Below are 12799 nucleotides of genomic sequence, written 5' to 3' on the forward strand. Positions count from 1 at the left end.
TAGAAAAAACCTGCGTGTACGCTTGTGAGGTGTGGATGTAGGCGGCACGGTGGCCAGATGTTTGGAGGAGGACCTCTTAACCCAACCAGAACGCCAGACTTTGGTCGACTGAGCAAAAACACACTCGCGCAGATCTGACGAAAAGACACGGCGAAGCCGCTCGAGTCGGAGAGAAGGAAGCATTACTAATCTACTGCAGGTAGATTAAGAAAAGGGCTTTCATATTGCATTTTCACAAGAATAATTTACGAGTAATAATTTAAATTGCTTAGCATATATATATATATATATATATATATATATATATATATATATATATATATATAGTATATATAAAACTGGAAGAAAGGTATATCCTAGTATAATGGTTACATATCACTTTCCAATTCTAAAATAATTAATACCAAGAATATGTATATATATATATATATATATATATTGCATATAAATATACATAAGTACATCGGTATATCTACACATATATATTTATAGTGCCATAGACCATACATATATATGCATGTATTTATAATAGAGCCACACATACACATGTGGTGAATATACAATGACTATATTGCAATGCCAAGTTTGAGTAAGACTCAACCGAACATTCACATCTCAAGTAAGCTTAAAGCTCAAAAGAGTTCAAGTGTATTGCTATATAAGGAGGAACCGAGGTCCCCGGCCGGTTTTCGGGACGAGCAAGTCAAATAGAGTATTGCTTTTGTAAGAGTGGTGCATTTTTGGATCCTTAGATTGGGTTTGGATGGGTTTGTGAATGAAGTTTGGGCCGTTTCTGTGCGGTGGAGACAGCCTGGTCATGCCTGGAGTGGTACGACAGTTTAGAGCCACACAACCTGATGGTTCTAGAAGTCAGAGAAGAGATCTTGAGGACCCAAGTGAATAAAAAAAGGAGCGATGGTCCGCGGCTGGTAAAAGGGATTGTCAATGAAAAGACCACCTACAGTGAGGACAAGAGCAGAGAGAGCTGCGATTAATGATGCGGCCCGGCAGGAGGCAGCGGTATATATACATTCTGATGGCAGGAGGGAAATGGGGTTAGGGTGTGCCACAGGGGTGGATACTAGGGTCTCTGCTCTTTCGGGCTGTACGTGGGGTTTTCATTGCACCGGGAGCGTCTCAGGTTAATAAAAAAGACATCAACAACTTAAGCTGCACGGTTAACTTTCCGACAAAACGGAAAAAAACTTGGAGCTCATTCCTTTGATAGAAGGCAGAGGAAATGTGAAACGTATGTGGCACCTCTGAGGTTTCCATACAGATGTAGTTAGTACATAACTCTGACAAATCAGATCTGTCGTGATTTTGGAGAGAGTATAGTACAATGACTGCTATCGCTACCAAAGAGGACAGGCCATTGGTTTGGAGTGGACACTTGAGGATGACCATGACGAATGCGAGGGATCCATTTACAATGAATGGGAATATCGTGACCACTCGTGTAACCATGGCGATGGAGTTCCTCTTTGGTAAGCGACGATCATGACCCAGCCATAAGCCAGCACAAGCATTGTCCGGATGACCCAATGAGAACCAATGGAGTCAATGTTTTATGAATGTTAAATCCAGAATGTTTGGAGAAACAGGGAAGAGTTCTTGTGTCTTTGCCCTCAATGTACGGAAGCCAATGTTATATTTAAGGTGCGCAGCATCACCTGTAGCTCAAAGGGTCAGGAACAGGGTTATTACAGATAATTAGTACTGAAAATATGAAAAATACAAAAAAATAAAAAATAAACATATTAAATGTGCTAAAACAACTAAAACTTAAATTAAACTATATAAACATAAAAAAAAAGTAAAATAATGGCAAAAACAAACAAAATTACTAAAACTTTAAAAAATAAAATAAAAATGAAAACATTCCAAATATGAATAAACACTAGAACACTTTCTCAATAAACCTAAAATAGCACTGGTCAGGAAAGACCCAGAGCAAAGTGAGCGCACGTGATCCTCAATGTGAAGTCGCTTGTGCTGGCCTTTGGAGGAGTATGAAATAACACCTCACACACAATAAGACACTCACCAATAAGTCAAAACAAAAAAGGACAAAAAGACATTTCAGTAGCATGTCTCCATGGATCCCTTGTTGCTGCTTTCGATTCTCCGCTGTAAGGCTGTGACTGGAGGCTCCGGTGTGTGTCCATGTGAGGGGGCCGTGTTTGAGTTGTCTGTGTAATGTGTGCCTTTGTATGGTTCAACTCTACTACTAACTGACATCTAGAGCCTGATTAACTAACCTTCTGTGAGGAGACAGCAACGTATGTTTCATGACAATGAATGGAACAATCAGTTTCATAACTAGCTCAAGACAGGGTCACCATTCATTCATTGGGACAGCATGAGGGGTCAGGTCGGCATGAAAAGGGTTCAAAGGCCATCTTGACATGCGTTAACTGCCCAAAAAAGCTACTAGACTGCAGGATGATATTCTTAAAATCCAATGTTTTAAACAAGCTCTGGTAACACAAGCTGCTAGAATGAAATAAAAAGTAATGTTCTGGGTTCAATACATGCCGTCAGTTAATACAGAAGAGAACTGACTCGTCCCTCAGTTTGTAAAAACGAGCAAAAACTGTGTCCACAGTAATGTACTTATAATGGAAATCTATAGCACTGTGAATTTTTGTTTTACATTAAAATAATTAACAAAAACACATTTATATATTAAAATATGTAACATTAAAATATGACACCCTTTGAAAATATAGCTTTAACATTATACATATTAGCACAGTCAATTTTTTGATTTAGTCTAACAAAACCAAACCAAACCAAAAAAAAAAAAAAAAAAAAAAACACCACCAAAATCAAAACAGACTTTCACAGAAAGTGCATTACAGAAATGTTCGCTTAATTTTACAAACTGAGGGACAAATCAACCCTATTTTCTGTGGTAATCAACAGAACGTAAAGATGCTGTCTGGAACATGTCTTAAAACTATGTGAAAGCTATCAAAAATTTTCATTTAGTGCTGCTAAAATTGCTATAGAGGAATATATGAATGCTTCATGAGTAACTAAAGAGGTTTCAAATATACAACAGTCAGTGCTTGGCATTTGATGAAGATAAAGGTTTATTTGTAAGCAGTAGTTTGAATTAGATCTATACATCTTAAGCACAGCTCCTAATATCCGTACATAGAGTAAGCCTGTCATGACAGCCTATTCCCATTCTACAGAAAAAACCATGATAACAAAAGAGGCTAATATAATTTAAATTTCCAAGAATGAGGTAACAATTCACAGTACACATCCTTCAAGTTTTGTTTCTGAACAAAATAAAACCTGTATTTTTTTTTTTAAAACCAGAGGACAAATGTGGTAATAATCAAATAAAAATCACTTTACAAATACCCTTATAGCTGTCCCAGCATGTGATAGGGCTGTGCTATCTGACCTTCCCTTCTCACGTACATTTACACGGTGTGTGTATGTGTGCGTACTTGAGTGTGTGTGTGTGTGTGTGTAAGGTAGGCTCCTGAGCTAAAAGAAAGAGTAGTGGGGGACGGGGTAGGCGGGCACTTTCATGACGGGCAACAGAAGCATTCTCTTGGGCAAACCTAGAGAGAAAATGAAAAGAGCACTCCACATAAGTCCAGGACAAAATAAAAGACCTGAGGGTGTTTTGTTTGAAAGGAAGCTAGAGCCAATTCAGTCTCATTCTAGCATGAGAATATGAACCCAAGAGAGGGTAGGAGAGCGGAAGAACAGGAAAAGTGAGGTCAGGTGAAAAGAGAGGGCAGAAATCAAGCATTCATTCAGAAAGGAGATGACACACATGTACCTGCTGGCTAATGTCATATGACATACACATACAGTTGACCCTCTGAACTACATGATATATTCAGTCATCTTATGAATAATGGCTCTTGAGTAGGGCTGGGCGATATACTGGAGATCAAATAAAATGTAACAGTTTCAGTTCTTTAATTTAATTGTTTGATATTTCAGCAACTTGGTGCTGATATTCAGTACATTGTATGCTGGTGTAATTATTTCAATATTTTCCAGCCTTTTGATGACATTTAAATATACAATATTTATGTATTTTCTGCTCGGAAAGTATTTTTTTAAAGCCCCTAACAATTTAATCAAACCATCACCAATTTCAGCATTGTATAAATCAAACAATAAACAGTGAAATTAAAGTTTTAAAACAATTCATGGTATGTTTGCTGCTAAATTATCACATTAAATTAAAGGAATATTTTTTTTTAATTATTGTTATTTATTTATAATGTATAAAAATATATTAAAAGAATTATATATATATATATATTAATCACATCCAGATAAAAGTTTGTTTACATAATATATGTGTGTACTGTATATAATAATAAGTGTATATATATATATATATATATATATATATTATATATATATATATATATATATATATATATATATACATACATACATACATATATATACATATACACACTTAATATCCTAATAATTTTTGCGCTAATTTTGATCCATACAATGTACAAAATACCTTATGACTGGTTTTGTGGTCTAGGGTCACATAAATCTAACAATATATAATAAATATATAATATAATAAATCTAACTAACAATAATATTCAGTAAAATTCTATTTAAAAATAAGGTATAATACAAGTATAATACTTTTTTTATTCATTTATCAAAAGAACTGCTTTCCGGAGACGAGCTGAATTTCAGAGGTTTAAATCAGAGACGCTAATAAAAAATAAAAGTTGCGACACTCAGTACATATAAGCAGGCTAGTTTACTAGCATAGCCTTGAAGAAATGTAAAAACAGCACAATCTCATTGTAATATTCATGTGCTGGTTAATTTCAATCAACTTATTAATATCCATAAATATTCAGTGTATCACCCAGCCCTAGTTTTAACTACTAGACAGAACTCTCTAAATGAAATTAAAGTTAAAACTGGTGTCTGAACCATACATTTGAATTGTGGGTTGGGGCACATGGAGGGTTACAGGAGTGATTTGCTGGCTGGCGCTCTTATGTGGAGTGTTCATTCTGTGCCGTGTGTGTTTGTTGTGTATATGTGTGTGTGAATAGAACTGTAGTCGTAGTCTCACAGTCGTTCCCATTTAGAAATCCCAAAGCAGCAACAGGAGGAAGAGGGTTGGACAGCGTAAGATGACTGGTGAGAATTACTGCATGCACACAGCTCTCAGGCACCAAACCAGAGAGACGTCAAAGAGAGGGGTGCACTGTTCTCTTACAGCACAATACCAGGTTTCACCTTCCACCTAAAGGAACAGTCTTTATGTGGCAGGCAGAGACCAGGGCGCTGGGAGCAACCCTATATCCACCCATCACCCACCCCCCTCATCCTGCGAGGAATAAACACAGAAACCCAGCAAACCACCCTCCAAATTCAGCCCTCGTTCCCGCTGAGCCCACCTCACCTAGTCCCCCCTGCACATAAGGCTCATTCAAAGCATCTTCATCTGGGCCTGACCGAAGAGAGGCGCTTCAAGATCTCTACAGGAGTTGTGCCGCACATTCGTTTATAAAACCGACGGACCGTGTGTGCATTCCTCTATTTGTGTGTTTATAAGTTTAAGTGCGAATGGGCGTCCCGGAACGGTGTGTTTGTGTGGAATAAACCATGAAAAACATCTCTAACATGGCATGTCAAAACTCAGCAGCATTTTCAGACAGTTATTACAACAATGCGTGATGAATATTAAACATAAAACAACAGTTAACTGTCAAACTGTTAACTGAAACTAAAACAATTAAAAACTAAAATAAAGCTCATAAAATAAAAAAAATATTCAATGAAAAATTTACACTTAAATAAAAAATTTGAAATGTTGCATTGGCAACTAACTGAAATAAAATGTTGAACTTACTTGTTAACTACTACCAAAACTGAAATAAATATAAATTAAAGCTGAACAGAAATATATTTTTAAAAACTATTAAAAATGAAAGTAATACTACTATAGTACATAATACAAAATGTACTCTGTTCTGAATGTGCCATCTCTAATGTGTAGTGTGCAAAAATATGTCAGTATGTCTGAATTCACACTATATAAAACAGTATGTGAAACACTGCTGAGATTTTGAAGTGCACATTTGATGAACACTATTCCATGAGGCCGTTGACCTTTCTTATCAGTTAAAGGCTTTCTGTAGTATGTACAGGTAGGTGGACTGTATTACTAGCATATTACCTGGGGCTATCGATTTTGTTGATTTAGTGCGATTAATTATTAAAAGAATTATGTGATCAATTTAAAGGGATAGTTAACCCAAAAATGAAAATTTTCTCATCATTTACTCACCCTCACACCATCTTCAAGATTTTTAGGACAATAATTCATCTCTGTGAGTCCATATAATGCCACTGAATGGCTTCCACTCATCTGATGCTTGAAAAACCACACACAATGGCTAATCCATACCCCCCCACTGGATGAATCAATGACTTCTGAAGCCAAATGATAGGCTTGTGAAAAAAATATAACACATTGAAATAACATTCATTCTGGTCTACTGTCATATGAGGGTTTATGAGAGGGACGTTGTGACGCATGGCATACATACTTTGTGAAGTTTACACTAGAAGAGGCGGGCATCCGTGCTTCCACGCTAATTTTCACGCAAACTTAAACGCACTTAAGTCACGTCACAACGTCCCTCTCATGAACGCTCATATGACAGTATACCGAAAGAAATGATTTATAGAAAGTTACAAATATATATATATATTTTTTTACACCTATCGTTTGGCTTCAGAAGACATTGATTCATTCACTGGAGTCAAGGATGGCATGAAGTTGAGTAAATGATGAGAATTTTTATTTTTCTCTTTTAATATAACAAACATGCACCCCGACCTGTACAGAAATTACACAAGAAGGGATTTTCCTAAAAAAAATGAAACTATTTCAAGCACATATCGAAGGACTATTCAGAGCTAGGATGATGTTAACTATAACTATAAAGTTTTAAAAATTGTTCTAATTCTATAAAAAAAAAAGTCCACAACTATTTAAATTTTTAGAATGATTTTTCCCCCCATTGACAGCCAATCAGAATCCACCCGACTCAAAAGAGCTGAAGCATTTAAAGCAGATACTAATATAGTTATTGTTATAGTTATCAATCTTGGTGCGAACGGACCTTTAGACGGTGCAGACTGTAACAGTTTGCAGGGTTGAACTATTAAACTTATTTAATGGGGTCTTAAGGGGATAGTTCCTTTTAAAATTGTCGTTTACTCACCCTTATGTTTTTTCAAGCCTTTTTTTTAACCTCTTTTTTGTCTCTACAATGAAGGTCAATGGATTCCAATGTTGTTTTTTTGGAACCCACTGACTTTCATTGTGTGAAAAATATTTCTTGTATCCCACAGAGGCAATAAAGTCATACAGGTTTGGAAATGACATGAGGGTGAACAAATGATGACAGAATTTTTATTTGGGTGAACTATCCCTTATTTGCTAGCTAGTCGCAGTACTAGTCTTCAAACCGTGTTTAGCGTGATCTCTCCTCTCAGTCCATCATGCCCAGCGGCTGCTTTGAATGGTGTAACTGTGTGCTGTAGACAGTAGCACTACGCTGACGCTTAGAGAGCTGCCCAGAGTCAGGAGAAATGGGCCAAGCGTCAAGCAGGCAGACTAGACGAGCAAAGTCACACTCAGGCCAGGTGCAGCAAGTCTTGCTCCAACCACAATTAAGAACCAAAAGGTTATGGTTCAGTTCCATCGTCCAGGGAGTCGTTTCACTACGGGATTCTTTGTGGACTTGATTCCGGGGTTTGAAAGCCCAAATTGAGAGCTGAATGGGGGAGTAAGTGGGGGCAGATTTGGACCCTAGACCCTGACTGGAGGAAGGGAGGATGGGAAGGAAGGGGTACGTACCGTATGCAGGAGTGGCGGCCGCAGCGCTGTACCCGTATGGGGTTCCAAAGCCTGTGAGAACACAGTATTCATGACGAGGGGAAGTGTTAAGTGTTCAGTGTTAAGACTCCTTCACAACACTACCTGTGATCTTACTGACATGAGCCATGTGAAAGAGCCTTTCTGAATACTATTATATGAACTATATATTTATTATATGTAAATACATCTACTCATAATCAAGCAAACATGGATGCAAACAATGTTGTAACAAAATACCATGAACAAAACAGCTGTCCTCATTCAAAATTCAAGCTTATTGACTCTTTTGCAAAATATATTTGAAAACATTTTTCGTCATTCCCTAAAAGTGTTCGGATAACTGAAGCAATTGTAAATAAATAAATAAATAAATAAATAATAATGATAATGATAATAATAAAACAAAAATCATAATTCTGTATTTTGGAGATTAGAGACGCACAATATATCAGTTCTAAATCAGCGATACTAAAAATTCTTGAAACTATCGGTCAATAGAAGGGATGTGCCTGAAGCTGAATACTATGTTCATAAATGAAATTATGCATTCTATGGAGCCTCTAAAGGGACATTGTGAAGGAAAAGGACATGAGATGGGAGGAAAAAAAAAACATTTTTTAATGCTTTTGCCTTCTGAAGCAATTATACAGTTTGAAAATTATATTCTACATAATTTGCAGGCATCAGGGAGCCGCTATCAATATGCAGGGTAGTGAAATCGCTTTTGAATGCACACTCGCTTTTCACTTTCAATTTCCAATTCGGGATTATGCATATTCTGTGTATAGGGAGCGGTGGTACAAGATAAGATATTTGTCAATGATGCGCACCAGATCCTGTCAGTCATTTCTCCTTAAATATCTTCATGTGAAAAGTGAAATCTGATGTACTGTAATGTAAAGGACTACCGCAACAAGCCTAACCATGTCCCTTTTAGAGGCTCTGTAGAAGGCGTTACTCATTTCCCATGCCTTTCCGAATTTGGATTTAGGCACATCCAAACTCAATAGGATTTAAAACAACTGATTTCAGTGTATTTTGTTTTGACTTCAACCAAAACAGTACAAAAAATTAGTTTCAGCCATTTATATTCTATGGTTCAAAAGTTTGGGATCTGTAAAAACGTTTTTCATGGTTTTCTCTCTCGGGCTCACAAAGGCTACATACATAAATAAATGAAAAGTAATATTGTGAAATATTATTATAACTTAAATGCTTATTTGGTGCTCAAATTCTTATTATCAATGTTGGAAACAGTTGTGCTGCTTAGTATTATTGTGGAAACTGATACAATGCTTTTTTCTCAGGAATGAATAGAAGCTCAAAGCATTTATTTGAAATAGATATCTTTTGCAACATAATTGTCTTTACTGTCATTTTTGATCAATTTAAAGCATCTTTGCAGAATACAAGTATTAATTTCTTTAAAAAAAAATCTTACTGACTTTTGAACGATGGTGTAAGTTTTAGGTAAATTGGGAATTCTGTAATAGAAATGCATGGTTTCATGCAGTTACATGTGTTAAAAGAGTCAACTTGAGGTAAGCAGGCCTTTAGTTACTATAGAAAGACTGGCATCAAACACACACCTGGCGTGACGTATCCTGGTGCTGCAGCAGCGCTGACGAAGGCTCCTCGCGTGAGGGCTGGTCTTCCTCGCCCTCGTGCGGCCTGGACCGCGGCGGCAGACACAGCAGCAGCTGCAGCTAATGCCCCTTTGCTCTACATTAAACACACACATACACAGTTAATAACCCCACAGGTTTTAATGAGCAGCGAGAATCTACATTAATGCCACAGTGTTTAATGTGTAAGGTTGCCATAGATTGATTTCTGGAGGGAAAAAAAGATGAATTAGTCTGCAGGTCCCAGTTTCATCTAGGAAATATTGATCACAGAACATCTAATACAGTGGTCATGAATTACCAGGCACTGACCCTGGTTATTCGAGAGACACATTGAATACTGAACAATACCATCTGGACATTATTGGTCACTAATCGAAGCAACCGATGACCTACCTGAGGGATTATTTTTTTCTTCTTGTTGCCAGCAGCATTAGGCCCGGAGAAGAGTTTCTCTAGAGCTGCGAGGGCAGCGCTGGCTTTGGCTACTTTCTTATTGGGCCCTGCGCCGCGGAACTTCTGTCCGTCAACTTCCACCTGCCAACAAGAGCATGGGATGAGGGTCATGAACAGGAAATTACATCATACATTAGCCATCAATAACAGAAATGTGAGATGACGTGTCATGTATAAGGTGTGGTTTTTTTTTTTTTTTTTTTTGGTAAAAACTACATTTTGACACTTTCCAGGGTACATGCAGAGTTTTAAAAATCAAATTTAAGACTGTAAGACCTGCACAAATAAAATGTATTTCATATGTCCATACAAAACAAACCTATACAATCTCAAAATAAATCATGTATCTCAGATTCTTTTATTTAATTATACAGACTGCAGCACATTCAACCGCAAAACAGGGTAACTGCATGATGAAAATACTTGTTTTAATAAATGTTTTATTCAGTATATACATACATGTACAGTATGTATTGAAATTGGTTTATGTACGAATATATATCAAATGATATGAATTAGAGGGTGATCGATGTTGGATTTTGCTGATATGAAGACAATGTTTTTAAATAAAGGCAATAAAAAGATTGTTGGGCTGATACTAGTAAAATCGATATACAAACCAGATTCCAAAAAAGTTGGGACACTGTTCAAATTGTGAATAAAAACAGAATGCAATGATGTGGAAGTTTCAAATTTCAATATTTTATTCAAAATATAGCATAGATGACATATCAAATGTATAAACTGAGAAAATGTATCATTTTAAGGGAAAAATAAGTTGATTTTAAATTTCATGGCATCAACACATCTCAAAAAAGTTGGGACAAGGCCATGTTTGCCACTGTGTGGCATCCCCTCTTCTTTTTATAACAGTTTGAAAACGTCTGGGGAGTGAGGAGACAAGTTGCTCAAGTTTAGGAATAGGAATGTTGTCCCATTCTTGTCTAATACAGGCTTCTCGTTGCTCAACTGTCTTAGGTCTTCTTTTTCGCATCTTCCTCTTTATGATGCACCAAATGTTTTCTATGGGTGAAAGATCTGGACTGCAGGCTGGCCATTTCAGTACCTGGATCCTTCTTCTACACAGACATGTTGTAACTGATGCAGTATGTGGTCTGGCATTGTCATGTTGGAAAATGCAAGGTCTTCCCTGAAAGAGATGACGTCTGGATGGGAGCATATGTTGTTCTAGAACTTGGATATACCTTTCAGCATTGATGGTGCCTTTCCAGATGTGTAAGCTGTCCATGCCACACGTACTCATGCAACCCCAAACCATCAGAGATGCAGGCTTCTGAACTGAGCGCTGATAACAACTTGGGTTGTCCTTGTCCTCTTTAGTCCGGATGACATGGCGTCCCAGTTTTCCAAAAAGAACTTCAAATTTTGATTTGTCTGACCACAGAACAGTTTTTCACTTTGCCACAGTTCATTTTAAATGAGCCTTGGCCCAGAGAAAATGCCTGCGCTTCTGGATCATGTTTAGATATGGCTTCTTTTTTGACCTATAGAGTTTTAGCCGGCAACGGCGAATGGCATGGTGGATTGTGTTCACCGACAATGTTTTCTGGAAGTATTCCTGAGCCCATGTTGTGATTTCATTACAGTAGCATTCCTGTATGTTTCTAAGGGCCCCAAGATCACGGGCATCCAGTATGGTTTTCTGGCCTTGACCCTTACGCATACAGATTGTTTCAGATTCTCTGAATCTTTGGATGATATTATGCACTGTAGATGATGATAACTTCAAACTCTTTGCAATTTTTCTCAGAGAAACTTCTTTCTGATATTGCTCCACTATTTTTCGCCGCAGCATTGGGGGAATTGATGATCCTCTGCCCATCTTGACTTCTGAGAGACACTGAGATACCCAATCATGTTGCCAATTGACCTAATAAGTTGCAAATTGGTCCTCCAGCTGTTCCTTATATGTACATTTAACTTTTCCGGCCTCTTATTGCTACCTGTCCCAACTTTTTTGGAATGTGTAGCTCTCATGAAATCCAAAATGAGCCAATATTTGGCATGACATTTCAAAATCACTTTCAACATTTGATTTGTTATCTATATTCTATTGTGAATAAATGTGTTATATATGTTATATTAGTCTTTCTTGTAATGGGTCGGCCCAGACAGAAGCCACAAGAGTTTACTTTGAATAAACCAGATACAGCTTATTTCGTAACTAAAATACCAATAATATCCAGAAAGCAAATGTTATATGTATAATGCAGGACTTTTAATTATAAAATACACTGGGACTCTTATTTTGAAATGTCTATGCATCCTTACTCCCTGCTCATTCAAAAAGATACTTGATAATTTGCACTATTACAGCCACCTACAAAATATTACAATATTAACACCATAGAGCAATCACTGTCATAATTCATGGTCATGAGCAATCACTTGGCATACATGCGTGGTTATCACTGATTGCAAACAGCAGTGTGTTTTGACTTTGAAACTCCCAGTACTCACAATTAAAAAAGAGCCTTTTGAAGACTAATAATCACATTACACCATATTGCGATTCCTGTTTTCAAATTTACAGAAAGGCCTCTTGAAATTATAATTAAGAGTTTTTGCTATACTTTTGTTAGTAACCATGAAATCAAAATGGACAATTCTTGTTTTTTATGGAATATTTATTATAAATGATTACATATGCACATCATTATTTTTTTTTAATTCATGTGCCCTCATAATCTTTAATAAAAATAACAACATTTTTTCTCTGATGATGTGTTTACTGCTGCGAGGGCAGGGCAACCTGTCACTCACATGAGATCCACCA

General features: G+C 36.9%; 1 protein-coding gene across 12 annotated transcripts in view; it reads right to left on the reverse strand.

The window, feature by feature from the left end:
- Window positions 1-360: 360 nt before the first annotated feature.
- strbp (spermatid perinuclear RNA binding protein) overlaps window positions 361-12799 on the reverse strand; it is a 128370-nt gene continuing 115931 nt past the window's right edge. For 7 of the 12 annotated variants that reach the window (XM_067398213.1, XM_067398212.1, XM_067398217.1 and 4 more), the window contains 5 exons: window positions 9943-10083; window positions 9511-9643; window positions 9367-9405; window positions 7901-7951; window positions 361-958 (listed from right to left, as the gene is read on the reverse strand). In XM_067398213.1, coding sequence (XP_067254314.1) covers window positions 864-958; window positions 7901-7951; window positions 9367-9405; window positions 9511-9643; window positions 9943-10083 — 459 coding nt within the window. In that variant the 3' untranslated portion in view covers window positions 361-863. Of the gene's footprint in view, window positions 959-3080; window positions 3585-7900; window positions 7952-9366; window positions 9406-9510; window positions 9644-9942; window positions 10084-12799 lie in introns of those variants that run through there. The other 5 variants (XM_067398221.1, XM_067398220.1, XM_067398223.1 and 2 more) reach the window with 3 other exon arrangements.

The sequence above is a fragment of the Chanodichthys erythropterus genome, chromosome 10 (assembly GCF_024489055.1).
Source record: "Chanodichthys erythropterus isolate Z2021 chromosome 10, ASM2448905v1, whole genome shotgun sequence".
Classification (NCBI taxonomy): domain Eukaryota; kingdom Metazoa; phylum Chordata; class Actinopteri; order Cypriniformes; family Xenocyprididae; genus Chanodichthys; species Chanodichthys erythropterus.